Genomic DNA, 23601 nt, shown 5'->3' with positions numbered 1-23601 from the left:
TTATCATATAACGTTCAGTCTGACGTGACGGTCTACTATACATGTTGCCTCTTTTAAAGTTTTCCTCTCAGATATAAACCACATTCTGACGGAAAAATGCAGAATAAATAACAATTTTCAGGATAAAAATATAAAAAAGATATCTGTCGAGAAAAAAACCCCATGAAAAATACAGAATATTTGCAGCAGTCTCACTCGTATCTCGGGCTGCAACAGTATGAGATTTTCACGATATGATAACCATCTCAGAAAATATTGCGGTATCACAGTATTACAGATTTTATATTATTATCAGTCAGAATGACCCTTAATGTAATGAAAACAGAGGGGTTATTTCTGGTTTAACAAACATTTTATTACTGTATTGAAACTTGAAACCATTTTAATTAATGGAAGTTTGTGTAAAAAGTCTCCCCTTAGAAAATAACTAAAATAAAGAAGCGATTCTCCGTCCAGTTGCATCTTTTTTTGGATATTGTAAGTAAGCAAATGATATAATACGGTATGATAACCATCAACATTTATATATCGGTATACCTCAAAACCGGTATAGTGCTGCAATCCTACTGTTGCAATTCAACCTCCCAAGAAGTCTCTGAGAATATAAATCAGTACATCTTAAAAAATATTTGTTTTTATATAAATCAGCTTTAACCTTTCGTTTTTAAACATGTTTAATGATTAAAGCGTTCTCATTTGACAGACTAATATGGCTTAAAGCCAGAACAGCTGTAAGACTCAACACCAAATATGCTCTGTTATATAATAACTTTCGTAGCACTCACCTTTAGAATAAAAGTATGTCACAATGATTTTTTACTATATCAGGATGTTTTGTCTCTGGATCTTTAACTAGCTGCTGTTTCTTGGTCTCATGTCGGACTTTATTGCATTCCAGCACTTTCTTTTTGTGTGTTTTTTTTTTTTTTGTGTGACTCTGAAGTAAAGAAACAGCTGGGTTAGGCAGAGGTCAGGTCACATCACACCAACAGACACAACAAAAACACAATGTTGAGTAAAATGAATGCTTTGTCAGCAGGTGTTTAACATGACAACATATTTTATAAGAATAAAACAAAAAACAGTCTGTTATAGCTTGAAGCTGCAGATCAGTGCACCTTTATTCAGTAAACTTTCACAACTTTTAAACCACAGGTTAGTTCTTATTGATTGTTAGTAAGAATCAATCAGATATCTTTAATCTACGACAGAGTTTTTAGGCAGTTATGTGTTAATAAATAAAAAATAAATACAGAACTCAGGGAAGGGGGGAAATATTCAGATAAAAAATATATATATTTTTTTCAATATTAAAATTATGAATGAATGGGAAAAATTCACAAACTAGATTCAACTCAGAGAATATCCAAGTTTTATCTTGTAAATTTAACAAATAAATCTCATACATTATCCAGAAATTTTCCTTGTAAATTTATCCAAGTTTTTCCTTGTAAATTTACGACTTTGATCTCAGAGAATATCTGAGAATTTTTCCTTGTAAATTTTCCACTTAAATCATAGAGAATTTCCAAGTTTTGCCTTGTAAATTTGATAATTAAACAGATATCAGAATATCCATGTTTTTGTCTCCTAAATTTGTGACTTTAACTTCAGAGAATATCTGAGATTTTTTCCGCATAAATTACAACTTTAATTTACCTGAATTAAACCTCCCTCCAAGCTCTGTATTTTATTTTATTTTTTTTACACTGCCAATTGCCCCAACAGGCTGTTGTATGAATCTTCATAAATCAGGAGGGAATAAAAATCGTATCCTTCACAGATTAAAACACATTTCTGTTCTTCTCTTCATGTTTCTGACCCAGACATTAAAGAAGTACAGTCCTGGATAAAGCTGCACTCAGTGGAGGGATCTGTCGACCTGTTCGTCTTTTGAGGTTTCAAAAAATAAATCTAAAGTTTAATACAATTAAAATCATTGAAACCTGCATTAAAAGTGCATTTAGTCTCTGTTAGACTTACTTGTTAGCTGCACATGTGTCAGTCTGAGTTCTGAACTCTTCAGCGTCAGCAGCATTAAACAAGTCAAGCTATGTCAGATATAATTAATCAAAGTTCACCTTGCTAATAAAAATAATTCTGATAACCTGACATGAAGAAGAAATCCACAGGAGTGAACACACTAACAGTTAACCTATCTGTATGTCCCAGTCTGTCGCCACTCTGAGCGTCAGGCTGCTCACTGTCAGCGTGCAGAAGGTCTCCGTGTACTCAAACGCAGCGGACGTCTCTGTACCTGGTGACACATGGAAGATATGGTGAGCTTTTCTTTGTACTGATAAAATCAAAGAAATGCCTCAGTTTACAGGATTCAGTTGAGCAGTTGAGTCAAGAAAGATGTTTCTGATTTTTAATTTTGTGAGATAGTACCGCAGCTTTGTGACAACAACACAACTCACCTGGTTAAACAAGTCTGCCTCTAAATAAAAATGTCCAAATTTAAGTTGCAGACTTGGTTTATTTTAGTTTGACCCCACCAGTGTCTTCATGTTACGGTGGCTGTGATGGATGCTAAGGTGGCTTTGCTCGTAGTGGGGTCATGTGCAGGTGCATGTGAGATGTTACTATATTTATGTGACTATATATGGAACTATAATGGCAGAGCTCCTCACCTGACACGTGCACGACCACCGTGGACGGTTTGTTCTTCAGCCCCAGGACGGTGACCGACTGCACGACAGTATCACAGTCGAATGCTCCTTCTTCACCTGCAGGACTGATACGCAACAACAGATATCAAACCATCATGTTTTCACTTCAATCTATTTGAAGGTCACTTCAGTCCTCAGCGTTCACGTCAGTCACTGGTACCTGCTCCTTTCACGTGTGGTCTAAAAATAGAGGTGCGAGCTGTGACTCACCGGCAGAGCAGACGGCCTGACAGCATGTTGAACCTGCGCAGACAGAAGGCCTTTCTGTCCCGGTAGCTGAAGGAGTGGCCGTCGTCCAGGTACAACTCACCATCAGCGACGCCCTGCAGAGAGACGGGACAGCAGTCAGGATTGCACTAATTAAATTAGGCAAACGTCTAAAATAACTTAACAAGGGATGAATGAACTTTGTGTCTGTCTTAAAAAGACATGATTCTGATTTTTCTTTAAAGAATTAAAGCAACTTAAGTGAAACATTTTTCACAGCAAAAATGGAAAAAAGAATATATATCAGTTTGTATCACTGTATTTCTTTAAGTCGTGCAGGTTTTATTTGCCTTATGAAACCTTTTATACCAGCAGCAGCCATGTTCCCAGATTTTTGACACGCTCACCTGAGAGTTGAGGGCCACAGTGATGGAGAGGGGGAGCTGTTGGAGTTCAGCTGTACAAGAGCCACTTCCTGTTGCCCTGCAGACCACCGAGCCGCCACGCTGGAACACAGGAACCTGCAGAGGAAACACCAGGTAATAATATAATATCATGTATGAAGAAACTGCTGTGTGAATGGAGACAAACTGACTGTGTCCAGGGTGACGGGCAGACTCAGAGTCCGGCCTCCTTTATACGCCTTCGCAGACTGGACGTCAAACCAAACCTGAGACAGACACAAGCTTTAATAAAACACCCACGCTGAGGTGTATCATGAACACATCAGAACATATGAATGTGTTACCTGGAGGCTGATTTACCTCACCACATCCAGGGAGTATGACTTTGACTTCTTGGACACCAGGGTCGGTCACAGGACAGGCCAGCAGTGCTCCTCCTGCGTCAAACCAAAGACGGTTAAACTGATAGAAACAGAAGTGAAATAATTCCAGGTCACACTGAGTAAAAATGCAAAATTAAAAAAGTGATTTGTCACCAATCATGTACTGGTTGTCCACAGTGAAGGTGCTGTCTTCTGTTGGGAACTCTGCCCACAGAGGTCTGTATGGTTTCAAATAAAAAGAGTGTTTTCCACTGTCTTTAAGTGTCTATCTGTTTATTTGAGTGATAAATTCATGCCATTACATCATCATCATCATTACAGACATTGACCTCTAGTGTCTACTGATGAAACTGAAAGGTAAAGCTGCAGAAGAGGCCTGCAGTGCTGCAGCTGAGCAGCAGATGGCAGCAGCACTGACCTGAGAGGAGGCAGACCACAGGTGTGAGCCTGGTGGAACAGAGTGTACCAGTAAGGCAGCAGACAGTACCTGAAGACACAAGAGAGAAGACTGTTACACCTTCTCCACCAAATTAGCTCTGGTTCCTGAACTGGCTCCAGTCAGGAAACTTAATAACAATGCATTTTATTTATAGGCACCTTTCAGAGCACTCAGGGACACCTTACATGACAATAAATAAAATCATAATAGTGTAAGTACCTCTGTTGGATCACAGTGCGGATCGCAGCAGTGACTTCCTCTCCAAACAACCAGGGCTCCCGGCGCTTTGTAATATTTGCAGAGTGACCTCTGAAAAACGGCTGCAGGGCCGCTGCCTGGTACCAACGCACCAGCAGCTCCGGCTCTGGATCCTGAATAAACCCACCGACATCGGCTGAAACACAGAGGGCAAAGGACACAAGAGGCTGTGACTTAAAGTGTGAGACTAGGAAAATAAATAGCAGACAAGCAGCATGTTACTTTACCCAGAAATTCTCACCTCCACAAAATACGACGCCCGCCACGCTCAGAGACAAGAGCATCGGAATAGAGATCTTCAGATGTTCCCAACTGGCGACGTTGTCACCTGTCCACACTGCTCCTGCATCCAGAACAAAGTCAGTGCAGTTAAGGAAACAACCATGATGACATCACAGAGGTCTGAGTTTATTTTATCATCTCTAACACATACCGAACCTCTGTGACCCGGCGAAGAAGGAGCGTGTGAGGACAAATGGTCTCTCTGAGCCACCTGAGCGAGTTATCAGCCCCTCTGCTGTGGCCATGTGCTGCGATAAAACAAAATAAACCGTAAGGCTGTAACTCACATCATTAGACTTTATGAATAACTGTCATTTAGTTATGTTGAGACCACAGATTTTTCTGCAGAGACAAAGGTGGAATAATGACATTAATGCTGCACGTTCAACAGCTTTAATCTTTAAAAACTGTATCAAAAGAAGTTAAATGAGCTGCTCACCTGGTGGAAGCCGTACAGGTTGTGTAATTCCCGGTGTTCCCAGCCCCCATGATGCACTGTGTCCTTTGGCATGGTCTGCTCTGGTCCCCCAAACACAGACGGCTCATTCATATCATTCCACACAAATAAGGATGGCGTCGATCCCTGCGTCACACATCAACACTTCGGTGAGACTCAGCGAGTGAGAATATGATATAAAAACAGAATTATACGAGATTATATCGGAATATTTAGCCTTTCTGTTGGGTGTCACAGCCACCAAAACGGAATTTCATCAATATTATAATAAGTTCTTGTGGATAAATTGTGTTGCATAAAAACAGTAGTATTGATTAATGGATTATTTTTACACTCACCTTGTATTTATCCAGGCCGAAACATCTGGAGTACCAGGCTCGAGTGTCTGGGCTGCTGAAGTCAAGGTAAGAGGACTCACCTGTGAGAGAGGTTAAAGGGACAGTTCACCCCCAAATATCATTTGTATATCAGTTACTCACCCCGTCTTATGTTAACTGTATTTTTCTCACATGCCTCCAAGGTGAACAGGAAAAATTCTTGATGAACTGAAGTCATAGGATTTACAAACCTGCTCTTTCCGACAGGGAACTTAACCTTAACTTAACTTTATCCATGCTCTATTCAGTGCCAGACTCTGTTGTCAAAAACAGTAATTTTACCCCTCTGAACACAGAAGCTGCTGGTCTACTGCTGCCTCGATCAGCCCACTTTTGGACCGCGACCCACCAGTTGGGAACCACCGGTCTAGATAATGTCAGGTTTTCCGTGCATGTGTGAAAGGAGCTAAAGTCATGTTCAAAAACTGACCTGAAATAAATATCTCAGAAAATATACACAATACAACTAATAAGTAACTAATAAAATATTCATTAATTAGGTTTATTTGTTGTGACATTTGTCGAGAGTTTCTATTATGTTATTCTGAAATCAGGTCTAATAAAACATTACCAGGCCAGCATGTGCCCTGAAAGATCCGTCCGTCTCTGTGTTTGACAAAGTAGCCTCTGTCTCTGGCCTCACAGTACAGCGACCAATCAGGGTCGACCTTGATGTGGGGATCACTGATAACAACCAACTGAAACATGAGAGAAAAATGCATAGTGAATAATCTACAGCTGTGACATATGACCACTTAAAAAAGGCAGTAAATATATAAGGTGCATCCTACAACTGACCTTCCTCTTCTTCCTCTCTAGGTGGCGCTGCAGGCCGGCTGGGTCGGGGAAAAGAGCAGAGTCCCAGGTGAAGTAACGCTTCTCATCTGTGTGCTCAATATCCAGCCAGATGACGTCGTACGGGATGTTGTGGCGATCAAATCCAGCGTCCACAGCCTTCACGTCGGCCTCATCATTGTAGTTCCAGCGACACTGGTGGTACCCGAGTGCAAACAAAGGAGGGAGGGCTTGATATCCTGACGGAGGAGGGGAGAGAAGTAACGGTGTGAGTCAGACTGAGGGATGATGTCCTTCCATTTTCAACAATCATGTGTTGCTCTTTTTAAGAATAACTGTGGTTTCTTTGCAGATGAAGTGACACATAAATCTGACACTGTAGGGTGAAAACCTCCAAAATGATCCTTTCCAAGATCTTAAATTTGGCATTTTTCAGGTCATGCTTTGTTTTCATGTGCATATAAACACAATGTGCAGCACACACACCTGTCAGCTGAGCGTACTGGGTGAACAGCTGCTGTGGACTGGGCCCGAGCAGAACCACACAGTCAATGACTCCGCTCTCTGACAGCCAGTGGACGTCCGTCTGTGGCTCCGTCCGCCTCCTCTTCACTGGAGGGGTGTGGCCATCCTGAGTGACGTGGGGGGTTATGTGGTCATGAATGAAGATAACTGCATGTTTTCTAAAATGCGCGACACAGGAAATGGTTTCTTTTGTTATGCAGGTTTATTTTTAGAATCATCCTGACTTTGATTTTGATTCTGTTTGCAACCAGGAGGACGAGCGACACCAAAAGTCTGCAGGACTGGACTTCCTACTCCTGCTACACCAGGCGGTAACACGGTGGTTTAAATTTTCTGGGGCCCAAGGGTTTGATCCAAATATTTCTGGTCACAATTCTGCCTCTCTAACTTTCGGGCATCAATAAGCAGCTCCTGAAAAATGAAGCTTTTGACAGACAGACAGATACTGTATAAGAACAGCACTGGAGCAAAGTTTACCTGATGGTCAGTTGGGCTGTACTGCACGTTCACAAACGTCTCCGATGCATTGAGCCAAAACACTCCCAGAGTCCTGTCAGGCTTGTGGGCCACCAGCAGCGGCACAGACCCGTACAGGCCGAGGCGGCTGTACAAGTCATAGGCGAAGACATCCAGGTTATACAGCCGATAAGGTTCACCATCTCTGTGGAGGTCATTAAAGACATGATTAAATTAATTAATTTAATAAATAAATTTATTATTAAATATCTTTACTGCATGAACTTCCTTTTTCCTGCTGCTTGCCTGTAGTGAAAATACATGTGTGTACCTGGTGTCTCTGAGCTGAAGGCTGTCAGCGTGCTCTGGAAGACCGTACACGTGACTGAACCCGTGGAGACAGAGGTCGGACCCGATGCTACTGGGACCTGGAGGAAAAGATCATTTATCATCAGTATTTTTGTTTTTATTCATGCATTTCTGTATGTGTTGATGTTTTGATCTTTTCTTGAATGAGCCTAACGGATGAACTCTGCAGGATTTTCCTTAAAAACATGAGAGTAAATCTTGGGTCGGCTTTCACTTTCTCTGGTGAAGCTGTTTACAAACTTTAACCGACATTTCCTGCATAGTAAGATATTAAATGGCTGCAGGTTTTTTCTTTTGTAAATTCCTCTCTATAAATTTTTTAGAAGAGATGCTTTGTAAATATGGTTACCATGTGGTATATTTATAGTTATAAAGAATCTAATTATATTTAGAATTTAAGTTCTAAGTTTTGACATGATAATTTTCCCCTAACCCTGATGATGATGACAATAATGAAAAATACAATAATAGTTAGAATGCTACTAAAAAAATTACAAGAATTTTAAAAATCTATATATAAAATAATGCTAATAATAATAATACCATTTCTTTTAAATAAATCTATAAATAAAACTAAATAAAAATAATAAGTCCTTTAATGATTATAATAAAAATAGAAACATTTTAAATATATAATAATAATGATGATAATAATAAAAATATACAACTATTACTACTGCTACTTCTAGTAATGGTAATAATAAATGTACAAATATATAACAATGATGATAATGATAATAATAATAATAATGATATGTAAAAAATACATTTTTAAAAATATATAATAATGATGATAACAAAAATAATAATAATAATAATAATAATAATAATAATGATAATGGCTATAATAAATATAAAAATATATATATATATATATGTTTAAATAATAATAATGCAAATAATAATGATTATAATAAAAATAATGCAATTAATAAAAAAATACATGTATAAATTATACATAAATAAATATCAATAATTCAATATTATATATAATTCATAAAAAGTATTGTTTGTGTTTTGTAGGAGAAACACAAACAATATTCCCCTCCTGTTCACTGTATTAGAGCACTGGCAGAATCTCTAATAAGAACAGAAAGAATCAGTTTTAAGTCTGACTTATTAAAACAGTAAAATGGCAGAAACAAACCGTTAGCTTTGATATCCACAAACTCCTTGAAGGTCTCTTTCCATAATAAACCTGTGTCGTCCTCCTGAACCTGTCAGAGGAATAAATGGAAAAAGATTAGGCTTCAAGTAGGAGTCATATTACACCACATTTTGAACAGATTTGGTATCATCTCACCTCACTGCCATGAGATGAAGCCCTGAGGAACAAGAAGCAAAGATAATCTAATTTAATTCACATTTACGTTTTGTTGATTTATTCCAGTCCTCGACCCCTCCCTCAGCTCCTCACCTGAGTGGATCCTGCAGCGTCTCAAACCACAGTTTGCCTCTGGAGTTAAACGTAACCATCACTTTGTCTTCATACAGGATCTCCAGTCGGAAAGGGAAGTGCCACACACACACCTGTTGACGTCCTGAGGACCAAGAGAGGGTGACAGAGTCCTTTGACTGTCTCTCCACTCTCAACCTGCAGGATGACATGGGAAACAGTCGACCACTGTCTGAGGACTGCAGCAATTTAACATAGAAGTTATTTTATGATTTCACATGTTGATCTTCTGACTTGTAGACAAAAATAAGAGACCCACCCTCCCAGAGAAGCTCCGAACTAGCCTAAGTTGATTTTAACAACATTATTTCTCAGTCTTTTTTTCCAAGCCACAGACACAACATGAAAATCCCAGATGTACGGAGGCCGACAAGGGCAAACGCAACGATGAAACGATGCAAATTTTCTCACCCTAGTGTTCTCCTGTTATGATGGCTGGATATGCAGTCTTCTTCTGTTGCACTTGTTTGCAAGGTTTGTGTGTTTTTGACTTTGCATCGTTTCTATATTTGATGTATTTGTTAAAACTTTCTGCAGCACGTTTTGTTTTGCTGGATGTCTCCATTTGTTGTATCTGTTTCGGATTTTGTACGCTTTTGGCAGCGTTTCTGAAACTGCAGCACTCTTCTCATAATGATGCAACTAACGAATATTTCATCATCGATTAATCTGTTGGTTATTTTCTAGATTAATCGTTTAGTTATTTGGTCTATAAAATGTAATAAAATGGTGAAAAATGTAACAGTGACGCCCCGGATGATGTCATCAAAAGTCTCACTTTGTCCACAACCCAAAGATATTCAGCTTACTGTCACAGAAGAGTAAAGAAACCAGAAAAACATTCATGTCTAAGAAGCTGGAATCAGAGAATTTTGACTTTTTTTTCTTTAAAAAATCAACTTAAAACGATGAGAAAATAATTGAATTAGTTAGCACAAAATGTTAATCGGTGACAGCTAATCAATTAATCGATTAATTGATGCAGCTCTGCTCCTAATAGAAGTGTTTTGGGCTATGTAGAGAGTTTGCCCTTGTCGGCCTCTGTAGTCCCGACGTGCAACACAACACAGACACAGAGCTGTTAGTGTATCAGAGGAAGGCCTCAGAGAGGAGAGGTGGAGTTCTTTAACTACATTGCTTGTGTAACTAGAGATCATAATGGCTGATGAAGCTCTTACTGTTCACACCGCGGCTCCTCCGTTATCACATCTGGAACTCTGTAGCGTGGTTTAATGGGCTGCAGCTCGTCTAGCAGGATCCTCACAGTGTTGTTTTTACAAGGTGACACAGACAGGAGCAGTTTGGTCTGTGGAAAGAGCAAAGACAGAGTTTTTTAAATGTAGAGTTAAAAAGGGACGTTCAGTCTTTTAATGTGGCCTGACTTTAAATGTATCACCTAAATTAAAACTAAAATCAGAATCAATAAAGTATCTCTGTTTGAAGATGTTCATGGCAGTTTTTAATCTTAAATATTATTTTATATCACTGTGTAGTCCTACTAATTCTTAATGAAAACACAATGTACAGTGTGTGATTTTAATCCTGCAGACGAGCACTCACACAGCAGAAAGGTATGAGTAACTTAATGATGAAATTGTGTCACATGTAAAGATCGTTGTGTGTGCTCAGACCTGTGTGTCAGGCTCCAACAGTTCAAATCGTGCCCCCTTCTCTGTGAGCACCAAGGTGTCCAAAAGGGCTCGGTGCTGCAGGTTTGGGCCTCGAATCTGTCGCCTTAAAAGGGACAATAAAAATAAAATATCAATGTTACAATGTTGTTCTATTCAGCGAGGACCTGATGAGATCTATGGCTTAAATCTTACTCAACACACACAAAGCAAGATACAAAATTAAATAAAATACAACAAACAACACAATAAAATAAAAGCAAAATACACTGAATTGTGGGTCAGTTTTTATGCGTCCGTGCCAGCGACAGCCGCAGCCAAAGGCATTAAATTTTCAGGTTGTCCGTCCATCCATCCCATTCTTGTGAACACGATATCCCAAGAAGAAAGCCTTCAGGGAAGTTTTCCAAATTTGGCACAAATGCTCACTTTGACTCGAGGACAAAATGATTAGATTTTGGTGGTCATAGGCCAAAAGTCAAGATCACTGTGAATGCAATATCTTAGGAACACCTTCAATGAATTTATACATATTTGGCACAAACACCCACTTTGAGTGTTAAAATCTGAATGAGGATAGTGACAGTGAGATACTGGCTACAGTTGTATTCGTAGTAGTGATGAAACGGTGACAAACATAAAATGAGCAAACTGGGCTCAAAGGTCAAAGGTTAAGGTCACTGTGACCTCTTCTGTTGCATTCTCATGAAAGTGGAATCTCAAGAACACCTTGTGGGAATTTCTTCAAATTTGGCACAAACATCGACTTTGAGTAAAGGATGAACTGCTTAGCACTTGGTGGTCAAAGGTTACTGTGACCGTGCGTCTGTCTCATTTTGTGAACGCATATCGAGAAACCCTTAAGGAATTTCCTTAAATGGCAAAAACGTCCACTTAGACTCACAAATGAACTGATTAGAACTTAGTGATTGAAGATCAAAGGTCACTGTGATGATGAAACATGTTTTTGGCCATAACTCGGAAATCCATGTGCTAATTCTGACAAAATTTCACACAAATGTCTAACAGGACAAAATAATGAAGGTCAAAGGGTCAAAGGTCAGCTTGACTGTGACATCATCATGTTTTAACGTCATATCTCAGGAACAGAAGGGGAGACATTTGGTCAGATACTGAATTGGTGACTCTAATCTTGAAACTGTGCTGATTGTATAGATCTTCTGTGTGTGAAGCATCCATGTTTTCACTGACATGGATGGAGACTGTCAGAGACACTGGACTGGTGGGCGGAGTCATACAACTGTGAGGCAGTAGTTCTGATTTGTTAATAATAACATTGATATTAAATGTCCAACATACCTGTAAAAAGCCACCTGGTCACTTTTCTTGAACTTTTCTTTGCCTTCATCTTCAGGAACAACACTGAGGAACAAACAGAGAGAAAACTAAATGTATGCATCATATACCGCTGGGCACAGGGTGGGAAACAATCTTTTTTTCGAGCCTGTCCACAGCGACTTTAATACAAACTATTTAGATTTAAATTCAAGTACATAAGTACTTCAAAGCCACAGATGCATTTTCCCATCTTATCAACACACTGTATAACACTGAGCCCTCAGGGCACCTGAATACATGATACAGCCTCCATATGACTAAGTCAAATGTCACTAACAGAAGCTGTCACTTGTGCAGAGTGTGTGAAAACAGGTCGGTGTTTATACCTGACGACAGGTTGGCTCACTTCCGCCATGTCGAGCAGACAGACAGACAGACAGAAACACAGACAGACAGGAAACAGCAGCCGGTAACAGTCGTTGAGATCCTCTGAGTTTTTCACGACATTATTTCTCTGTAAACTTCAGTGTGAACTCTTCCTGACTCTTCCAGGACGAACAGCCGTAACAGCAGCGAACACACACACACACAGGAAATGTGCTAATACACCACTTCCGGTGTGAATTTCAAATTAAATCTCCCACCAAATTATTTCTGCCTTTTCTTTCATATTGTTTTCTGGTTACCAAATTTTAATTTACAAAGATAAGGGACTGTTCATTATTTATCTGTTAAAATCTATTGATTTAATTATTTCTGATTTACAAAGATGAGGGACTGTTCATTACTTACTTTTTAACTTAACTTTTTTTAAACCTTCCCCGAAGCTCCAAATATTTCCCCTTGACCCTCCCTCCACCATAAATGAGTTATTAGATTTTTTAAAATGTATCTTTTGATGTTTGAAGGTTAAGAAGAAGATGAAATTCTGGGGTTGAAAAAAGCCTTTTTACTAAGTTTTTTACTCTTGCCATGCATGCTGATTAGCTTGTGCAAACAATCTTATTTTTGGCCAAATTAAGAACTGTCAGAAATGTGAAAATCCAACAATAATTTTTTTCTTTTTTTAAAAAATAAATTGTATTCATTTATTTATTTCGCAGTTTATGTCTGTGTGAAATATGTAATTTTGCCATTTTTTTTAAGAAAACAAATTTAAGGTAAAATATACACAGAATATAACCATTTAAAGTTGTGTGCTCCTCTCCCAGACCAAAATAAAAAAACAGAAGTCCCTCCCCAGTGCTTTAAAAAAAAAAATTGATATGTCACAATTTCTGGTACTTTGACCAAGATGGATGGTTTGTTTGGTATTATTCATTCACTGGGTTGGCACAAAATGGGTTTGCTCTGTGAGTTGCTAGAGGTCTCAAAATGTAATGCCTTAAATACATGTATTAAATGTAATCAATTTATTTATTTTAATTTCTACTTTTATTTATATATGTGTCCTTTTTTTGTAAATATAGCCTTGCCGTTTTGAGTTTGTTTTCACTTTGTTTTGAAACTGTTTATACTGTTTGAAATAATGCTGGATTCAATATTCTTGCAAGGATCTGTGATGTTGAATTTTCTATACTATCTTAAAATATCTCAGTTCAGTAAACGAGTGTGATTTTTGATTTCTGAATGTTATTTGGCTTTGTGTAATTTCTTGTCATTTCAAGATGCAAATTTGAAACTTTTATTTCAATTTTTCCAAGCTGAAACAAAACAAAACAAAAAAAAAGATTTCGATATTTTAACTGTAAAAAAAAGCTTGTATCTGTATCTAATCAGATTTGTCCTTTGTACATTAAATTTATCAGTCATTCTCAGGTATTCTCAGAGTTCAATGATTTATTAATTTTCTTAATTATTTGTCTTGAAAATGTACAGAACAAGTATGGCATCATTCACATTTATTAAGTACAGGGAAGTACAAAGAATTGTCAAAGTGAACAAGAGTATAAAAACACATGTAAACACCTTACAAAACAAGAAAATTGATAAAAAAAAAGAAGAAATGCTTTTAATTGTAAATTTTGAATAGAAATGTAATATTAAGGAACAAAGGGGGAAAAGTAAATGATAAAAATAAAATAAACCGAAATAAATAAAATACAAGGCAAAATACAAATTTAACTCAGTTATGTGACACAGTGGGAAAAAAATTGTATTATTTTTTAATTGAATTTTCCCTTTTATTTCTTGTCATTAATAACCTGTGCTATCTTATTTTGAAAACCGGATGTAGTCACATGTGTATCCGAACGTTAACGTTGCCAAGTCCGATGTAACTTTATTAATCTTATGCGGTGTGTTCAGGTAGAAATTAAGATTTCAGAGCCTCTCCCTCAGGTAAGACTTTCACACTGCAACACCTGTCCTAAAAATATTACAGTAAGGAGGAAAGAAAGTGAGAAAACTGACAGAATAAAGCCGATAAAGTCGATTTTTATTCGACATAATCGTTCTGGGCAGTTTTAATAAATTTACCGTAAAGGTCAGAATAGGGGCGCTTTGACAGGAGAGCTAGCTTGACCGCAGCGCAGAAAACATAATTTCTTTAGCAACGGAGTTGGATGAGATGATAAAAAACACAGTATCATAACTTAAATTACTTCATCATTATTTAATACTTACTTTTAATTGGGCAATTTAAAATTTAACTAGCATGTTTTATCTAAGGTGCCGTATGCTAGCTAACGGGTTTTCAACCGATTTCTTTAGCTAGGTTAGCTAACGTTAGCTTAACGGTTTTTGCATATTCTACTTTTTGCCTTTTCATTACTTTCTCCTTCGAGATAAACAAATACATAATCCCCCATTATTCTATATTAGTTTAAATGTTCTCGTCGTTTAATTATAATGTAATAACTGTCCAAATAAAACATGAAACACAAATCCCCAATGCCGTGCTAATAGTTTACAGGGTTCCAACGGTCATGGAAAACCTGGGCAAGTCATTAAATGTCACCAGCACATTATTTAGGCCTGTGAAAGTCTTGAAATAAGTCTTGGAATTTTGTTGTATGTAATTAAATTGTTACAGTTATCTTCCATGGATAAACGTCCATGTGATGTAACATAACAAAATATATTTTCCTCTTTTAACGGCAGACATTTTGACATGCCAACATTAGCAAAAGCACAGATCTATTTAATAACGTTAATAGTGGCCGCATTCCACTTAGTGAAGGCGCTGACAATGTGCATTCTGGCTCACTAAAATAGCTTCCTGGGACACCTAATGGTACTGAGCCATGTTTAAGTTATTAATTTCACCTGTGTTTTCTGACCTGACATGTCAAAATGTCTGCTGTGGAAAAAGTCCATAGAGTTTGAATCTGATATGTTTGTGGGGCAAGAAAAAAATGTATGGATCCTTGAAAGGTCATTGAATTTTTCTTTTAAATTTTGTCCATAGAATGTGTGGGCACCCTGGAGTTAGCTTGAAGAAAAGATGTTGCACCCAATTTGCCTGCCATCAAACACAGTCAGCCAACTTAATGGAACATTTCACAGCTAGTTTGAACATGTCAATCCCAGGATTAGAAATTAGCACCAGCCACCAGCTAAATGTTGGTAAAATATCCAGGTGGCAGCTAGATTTGGTATCGTGCATCCTGAATATTTCAGATCTGTTACTTAAATATAAGTACTAATACCACACTGTAAAAATATTCTGTGAAGTATCACTTAAGTAAAAGTATATAAATGTATTCAGAAAAATAATATTTTAACTGTTAAACTATTACATCATGAGATTTGTTAACCTGCTCCAGTATTAACGTAAAAGCAGGATTTTTGAGTTGTAGCCTAGTTGGTTGAGGTGGAGCTCGTTTTGATTTACTGATGATGACTTTCATTATTAATTAAGAATAGTGTTGCAGCTGTATACTGGTTTTAAGGTATACCATGATATTTAAACTGTCAGTTACATCGTGTATGTTTGCTTATCTCCAATATTGAAAAAAAAGCAACTGGAAGGAGAATGTCAACTTTATTTGAATTATTTTCCAAAGGGAGACTTTTTACACAAGCTTCTATTTTAAAGCAATGGTTTCAAGTTTCATTGATAGGAATAAGTTGTTTGTTCAACCAACAATAATCCCCTCTTTTCATTCCTGCAAGGCTCATTTGACTAATAATTTAATTCTGTAATTATATAATTTTATAATTTTAGATAATATAAGAAAAGACTAAAGTACAAGTATCTCATTTTTTTTTACCTGAGGGCAGCATTTATAGTTACACTGCACCACTGGAAATAACAATAAAGATCAGTCATTAAAAAAACATGGCGATACACCATAAATCTTTATGTGTGATGATGCTTGAAACAGCCTCGTTAAATATCCCCTTCACTCTGAGGACACTGAAGGTAAAGCTAATCACCTTAATGATGGCTGAATTTGATTCAGGTGTGTGTGTTGTACACACTGACCCACTGAGACACGTCACGGGAAACAATTGCCATCAATGTGATTATTTTCACCTGTGCTCACTGTGAAAAAGGTCTGTCTGCTGCTACAGACAGAAATATCAGAAGACGTCATGTGAGTGTTTGACACAGCTGCATTATGTCAACTTTGTTTTATGTTGAACTGTCTGTAGTCTGTCACCAGATGGCGCTGTGGTTTAGTTTAGACAGAGAGCAACTTTGACACTGAAGGGATTTAATTGAAAGTGTGCTAATTGAACACTGTCTCCAAGTTCCCTATAATTTACACCAAATTAGAAATTTAATTTACTTAATTAATTTGCAGTTAATGGTTGTGAATGTTAAGCAGTTGCACTCTTTTAGAGCATCTTAGAGAGTTGTATAATGTTGTGTAACTTATAAATGCTCTCAAAAGACAGCATATCAGTTATTCATTTATATATCTACTTATTAATTAATTTGTGTATGTTTACTTAATTGCTGATTTTACTTGTGTATTGAAGCAGTGGCTGTTTGTAAATTCCTGGTTCCTTAAATGGCCATTTAATATCTATGTTTTATTTTAATTTCACACAAATCAAATGTTAAAAATTTGAGCTTTTTTAAAATTTGCAGTTGAAAGTGTCAAATTCAATTTAGATTGAAACAAACTGATATTTCATAAAATGTTCATTATAATTGGCTGTTACAATGCATTGTGGGTGGGTATATTTGCATGAAAATCATAATTTTAAATGGGTATTTGCTCACAAATTACATCATTTTTTTCCAGGAACCTTTATTAAATTTAAAGTTGCATATTAATTATTTTTGAGGAAATTATAGGTTTAGTGTAGATGTGTGTATATTGATTGATTGTATTGAATCGATTGATTTAAATATAAATAACTCATTGTCTTGGGAACACACCATATTGTTGTCTCTTTGCTCTCCTGCAGGTTTTCTTTTTCTTCTTCTGCACTTCCAACAGTCACCAGCTGAGGGCGTCGATGGCTTCTTGTCGTCCCTGTGCAGTGTTTTCTCCTTCAGCACAGAAAAAGAGCGAGCAGCTGCTTCTCACATCGCAGCCTTTGCTCTGTCATCCCCCTCCTCCCCCTCCTCCTCCTCCTCCCTCAGGAAGGGGAGCACCACACCCTGCGAGCCAATCAGAGCTCAGCTCCACCTTCCCCATCACATCATCTCAGTTTCCAAGGTAACAGGGCACCCCTCTCTGTCTCTCTCTCTCTCTCCCTCTCTGTTTCCATACCGAAAGGTGCCGCATCATCATCATCATCCCTCCCATCCGTACATCCCACTGTCCCACACTGAGCTGGTGGCTACTTTAGCTTTAGCTTCCTGTCTGTTAGCACCATCTCTTCCTCTCTCTCTGTCTCTGCAGTGGGATTGCCACAACATCAAAGGCACCTCCCTCCCTCTCCCCCCCCCCTCTCTCTCTGCATCTTCCACCATCCGACACACCAGGAAGAGAAGAAGGGAACGAGATGGACTAAAGGAGAAGAAGAGATGTGGTATGTACTGCTGAAGCTGCTCTCTGCTGCTCTGTGTCACCTCCCTCCTGTTTTGTATACATGAAAGAGTGTGTGTGTGTGTGTGTGTGTGTGTGTGTGTTAAACCTAATCCTTTATGGAATGCTGCTTTAATGAGCTGTCTGATGCTAACGCCACCAGAACGATGCAAGGAAGGAGAGAATAAGATGAAGAGAGAGACAGAAGCAGAGGGAGGTGACTCCCAGTGTCTCTACCTCTCTGAGCTTTTGTTATGGAGGCCTACTCTGCAGAAGAGCTCGCTCTGCCTGCTGCATACAGAAAGAGGCCAACACCTCTCTCCTGTCTGTTCCCAGTCTGTTGCCTGGCTTCATACTGGGCTGCTTTAAGTGTCTTTCATTGGGTTAAAAGCCTTCGCACATGTGATGGGGAATCCTGCTTTCTGATGTGGTGTTTACCAGCGATTAAATCTGACCTCATCTCAGCGTTGTTTGGTCTCAAAGTTTTGACTTTGTGGAAATAATGAGTGAAGTTTTAACTTGTTATATTCTTAAAGCAAACTAGTTCTATGATGTGTCGTTCAACCATGTCTAAAGGTAAAAGTGTTTATAGATGTGGGGCGAAACATTTGCTATTTTAGGAAAGGATGAGATGCAGTTATCGTACATATGGGGATTAAGATGCACCCTTTAAGACAGTTTCATTTAAGGCATTGATGCTGTTGTACTCGTTGGTACACACAAAAAGTGACAGAAGTAGTTTTGTGAACAAAGAGAGCTCGAGAGAGAAGTTCTCATTACAGCTTTTCCATGGCGGACATTTTTGCAGTGTCATAGCAAGAGAAGTAGAGTTGTAATGGTTAACATTAAAAACCATTTAGGTGAGCTGTTTGCAGCGTCTGGTGTTGTGTATTCTGGCTCCCCGGCTTGTCTTAACAGGACACTTCATGGCACTGAGACATCGTTAAAGAATTTTGTGTCACCTGTGGATTTTCTGCTATGACGAGTCAAAATGTCTGCAGTGAAAAAGGTGTGTCGTTCAGGTGTGTTAAACAGCAGTGCAGTGTAAAACAGGCATGATTGTTGAATTGTCAGGTGCAGTCACCTCCAGATTGTGATCTCAGGAAAGTGGTGTGGGATGAGGTGATGCTGTTTGATGATGTGATGAGGACTTCAGGTTAGACAAAGTGAGCTGATAGTTGCTGAGTTCTGGGAACACAGTGACGTCACTAAAAGAAACACGAGCAGTCAGAGGATCAGACAGATTGGAAACAAATCTTTATCCAGATTAAACCACTTTATTTGGAAGTAAAACTGAATGTGAGTGCTCCCAAAATGTTGGTGATAACAGGGTTTTCTCAGGTGGTTCATGCAGGCGGGTTTGGCCTTGTGTTTTCATCCAGATTTTTACCAACAACTCAGGAGGTTTTTTTCCCCCAACATTAAGATGCTGCTCTGATTAATGACTGTAAACATGATGTGATCGATAAGATCTCTCTGAGCTCAGGTCCTTATGCATCTCATCTATTAATTCATTTAGTTTTAGTCACTGTATGACGGCATGAACAGTTGCCTTCCTCCCTCCTTGTTCCCGCTCCTCCAGGAAGTAACTTGGAGGAGGCAAGGAAAGGAAGTGAGAAAGGAAGTCATTCACGTTGCCTCAGATGTTAAGCCCTTTGCAGTTTGAGATAATGGCTGTTTTATGTGGCTACTTTCTGTGTTTACTTTCAGTCAGAGTCAGAGACGAGTGTTTGAAATGATTCATACGAAAATGATGTTTGTGTGGAAACCTGTAGGAGGCTCGCTCAGCTCTGACCGATAAATGTTGTCCTCATGTCCTCGTTTACACAAAGAAGGCAAGTGCAAAGTCAATATGACCCCAGACAGACACCATAGAGGGAGGGATGAAGGGAAGGAAAGAAGGATGTGGGGAAGGAAAGGGGAATGTAGGAAAGGAAAAAGGGATGTAGGAAAGGAACAAAGAATGTGGGCAAAGAAAGAAGAATGGAGGGAAGGAAAGATAAACATAGGGAAGGAAAGAGACATATGGAGGGAAAGAAAGATGTAGGGAAGAAAAGAAGGTTTTAGGAAAGGAGAGAAGGACCCCGGAGAAAGGAAAAAAAGACCTAAAGGAAGAAAAGAAGGACAAAGAAAAAGAAAGGAGGACCTAGTTGAAGAAATAAAGGACCTAGGAGAAGGAAAGAGACACAGAGGATGGAAAGAACATAGAAGAAGGGTAGGGGAAGGGAAGAAGGAATGAAGGATGTGGGGAGGGAAAGAAGCACCTATAGGGAAGTAAAGAAGGGTGTAGGGAAGGAATAAAGGAAAGAACAATATTGGAAAGAGAAGAAGAATGTAGGGGGAGAAAGACGGACGTAGAGAAAAGAAAGAAAGATGTAGAGCAAGGGTAGAAGGACACAGAGGAAGAAAACAATGATTTAGAGGAAGGAAAGAAGGACAGTTGTCGGAGGCTTGCACGTGTATGCTCGATATATGTTGTCCTCATTTACCCAGAGAAATTAAGTGCAAAGTCAGCACGAGGGAAGAAGGACATAGGGAAGGAAAGACAAACGTAGGGAAGGTTAAAAAGGATGTAGGGACAGAAAGATGACAGTAGGGAAGAAGAGGAGCACTTAGGGAGGGACAGAAGCATGTAGAAAAGGAAAGACAGATGTAAGGAAGGAAAGATGGACATTGGTAAGGTAAGAATGATGTAGTGAAGGGTAAGGATGTAAGGAAGGAGGTTTTAAAGGGAATATGTTGACATGATTTTCATGTTGCTTCTGAAGGTCAGGAAGTTGTTAGAGTACAGTGTGGGTGGTCAGTACAGCCCAGCTCACTGTCTGCATTTTCCACTTGACAGGATATGATGTAACTACCTCCGGGGCTGTTAAACTGGGCTGAGTGGCTGCAGAGGAGCACAGAGGCGTAGATGTCAGGGGAAAGGCGAGGAAGGTTAAACTGGGTGTAGACTTCTCCTCTTACAGATGGTGTATGGGATTAAATCCATACTGAAACAAAGGAGGAAGAACACTTGCAACATGACGAGAGTTTACGCTGGTTTAGTGGATGATAGACAGTTAAAATCTGAGCTGATCTCTGCTCCTCCAGCCTCAGCTTCATAATGTGTCTTCCATCAGTCATTTTAAATAGATGAAACGTGATATTGGAATTTTCTGTCCGTATTCTAAGTTTACAGTAAATAATGCAACTACAGCTCTTCTACACTGGACTGTAAACAACTTTACATTTAATAGAATGAAAAGACTATTTTGTGAGCACTTAATATGAAATCATTCATGTTTTTGTGTCAAGGACACGTTACAAATCTTTGAGGTCATTATGAATCTGATTTGGATGTTTGGGTTGAGTCTTTTCCAACTTGTTTCTGTTGGTTGTGACAGTTCAGAGATAAATTCATGTAGTGTGGTGATGAAGGATTCAGTCTCTGCCTGTCGTTCACTTAATTATTATTTTTACATTTAATATAAACGAGTGAAATCGATATAGTTGACTTTGCTGCATGTGAGCAGAAAATGAAAACAAAATGATGAGCAAACTTGTTCCGTGCATGACTAGATATCATTTTATAATTTAAACAGCTACATTTGTTACTCAATGTGTGTCTAGCTTCTGAAATTAAAAATCTGAGTATGTTGCTGGAAAAATGTGTGGTTTGTAAGTTTCAGCCACACATCAGGGGTCTCATTTCTAAAACGATGTGTAGGATCCATGCTACAAATGTGCGTACAGATAGAAGCTGAAAATGGCGTGGCCAAAAAATATTTGACAGTTTCTCCAATCAGGCTTCCAACTCACCATCTGCATCGCCAATTTCCCGTCTCCAAAATGTTTGTATCATGGGTCAAAGTTTCTCCCATCAAGCCTGTTTTTATAGACACAACTTTTTTTTTTTTTCAAGCCTCATTTAGTGTGTATGCAATGTTCATAAATGAGACCCCAGGTCTGTTTCTAGCTTTAGTATCTGGCTAGGTGACGGGCAGCTGGCTGAACTATTTAAAAACAAGTTGCATGAAATTATTTGGCTTCATCTTTTAATTTAATTTTCCTGTTTCTGGTGTATTTTTGTTTGTGTGGTTACTAACTTTGCCAACACCTTGTTGACTGAAGTTGATTATAGAGCAGGGAAAAGATTACCTGATACCGGACAGAACTGTCAACTTGTTTCACTCAGTTTCCATCTTCAGTCTGACATTCTGTCCACTCTTACTGATTTCTGTCAGGGAGGGAGCCTGTGGTGCGCCCAGAGGCTGAGTGTGCACACCATTTGACCGTTGTTGTAGCCGGCAGTTATGCCAGATCTGCTGCGAAATTTCAGCTGTGAGAGTGGTGTATACGTTACAATGACCACATGGCCCAAACAAACACAAACAAGTCAAGTGAGATTAGTAAACCAGAGAACTGATGAATGTCATTCAGGCTTAAATAAAATCATATTGTAAACATCACTGTCCATGCAGGCAATTATGTGTCAACTAGAAAAGCTACCATGGCTTTTGCCCTTTAAGCTGACATTGATGTTTGTTTTGTCAGCTGACAGTGATGTGGTTCCTGCTGGCTGACAGATCACACTCGACTTACACAGTCTTCTGGCCTTCGTCATTACGTGTTTAGCGGTGCACTGAAATGGAGCAGACCCAAACATAATTATAAGTCCACACTGATGCGTAGCCATGCCAGTGCACCTGTTTTGCCAAGCTTGTAAGAGAGGAGCCAAGCAAAGGGAAAACAAACTACAGTGGTGCGTGATATTGAGAATGGTGCTCACCATTGTTGTTATTACTCCTCATTGGTTCTGGTGCATCACTTGACAACAGTATTGATAAAACATCGTTAGTCCTACCTGTGGCACTGATTGGCTAAATGAGTTTCACCACAGTGCTCATTGTTTGTTTTTTATTTTAACCTGTTAATGTCATGACGCCAGACAAATTGGTCATCTTGAACTTAGTGGAGTGGCGGATTTAAAGGTCAAGGCAAGTATATAGAGATGGATTCACTTTTATTAACTGTTTTACACACAACCCACTTGCCAGAATAAATGTTGGCATTGTATGTTTCTTCAGACCACTGATAAGTTAACATTTGTGTGTTGTTATGTTCCAGAAATGTTAAAACTTTGTGTTTCTTTACATTTCAACAACATTGTGGTTAATGTGTGGGTAGGTTTGACACAACAGCCACCTGGATTTGTTTAGGAAAAGATCACGTTTCGGCATAAAACACCAGCTTGTGATGGTGCTGTCTGGGCAAGAAACGCAACCATGTCTCTATAAGAACTGCTTTTTGTGGCACTGTCCCAGCTGGAAGCACAGCAAATGGTTTTGATGTTTGTTGATGATCCAAAGGTCTCACGCCATCCTCTGTCACCCCCACCTCCAGATGTCAGCTCTTACACTACGTCACCTAAGAAATGTTGATATGATGTGTATGAAACGTGCAAATGTAACCTGTAAATCTGTGGTTTAAAGAAACATTATTGCCAACATTTTCTTCTGGTGACTGGGCTGCTCTATATTATCTGGCTAATAGAGGTGCATGTATGTGGCTTTGAGTAAATGAATGTATATTAAGTCTCAGGTTTGTGTAGGTCATTGCTTTGGTATTGTTAGCAACAGTGTGGCATGACTGTGGCACCAGGGACAGGAGGAAGTCTGCTGTGTG

At 38.8% G+C, this 23601-nt stretch overlaps 2 protein-coding genes across 3 annotated transcripts in view; one reads left to right on the top strand and one right to left on the bottom strand.

Moving 5' to 3' along the window:
- Positions 1-1103: 1103 nt before the first annotated feature.
- ganc (glucosidase, alpha; neutral C) lies at positions 1104-12593 on the bottom strand. Of its 2 annotated transcripts, XM_033643342.2 has the most exons (25): positions 12394-12593; positions 12029-12091; positions 10712-10814; positions 10259-10386; positions 9042-9218; positions 8928-8949; positions 8772-8841; positions 7587-7683; positions 7277-7460; positions 6761-6905; positions 6278-6513; positions 6051-6177; positions 5441-5520; positions 5085-5228; positions 4797-4893; positions 4605-4706; positions 4325-4499; positions 4085-4153; positions 3820-3884; positions 3644-3720; positions 3475-3549; positions 3287-3400; positions 2883-2995; positions 2634-2737; positions 1104-2257 (listed from the first exon to the last, which is right to left on the bottom strand). In XM_033643342.2, the coding sequence occupies exons 1-25, from the start codon at positions 12420-12422 to the stop codon at positions 2151-2153; spliced, it is 2703 nt and encodes a 900-aa protein (XP_033499233.2). In that variant the 5' UTR covers positions 12423-12593; the 3' UTR covers positions 1104-2150. The 2 variants fall into 2 exon arrangements, 1 of the variants encoding a protein (XP_033499233.2); XR_004502563.2 differs by lacking the exons at positions 1104-2257; positions 2634-2737; positions 2883-2995 and having other exon boundaries at positions 3343-3400; positions 3628-3720.
- A 5110-nt stretch (positions 12594-17703) lies between these two features.
- Positions 17704-23601, top strand: part of akap6 (A kinase (PRKA) anchor protein 6) — a 279493-nt gene continuing 273595 nt past the window's right edge. Inside the window, exon 1 of the mRNA XM_033643340.2 lies at positions 17704-17941. The gene's annotated coding sequence lies outside the window, so the exon portion shown is untranslated. The remainder of the gene's footprint in view (positions 17942-23601) is intronic.

Source organism: Epinephelus lanceolatus, chromosome 15 (genome assembly GCF_041903045.1).
Source record: "Epinephelus lanceolatus isolate andai-2023 chromosome 15, ASM4190304v1, whole genome shotgun sequence".
NCBI lineage: Eukaryota > Metazoa > Chordata > Actinopteri > Perciformes > Serranidae > Epinephelus > Epinephelus lanceolatus.
The sequence above is the reverse complement of the archived record's forward strand: the minus strand, read 5'-3'. Positions and strand labels throughout refer to the sequence as shown.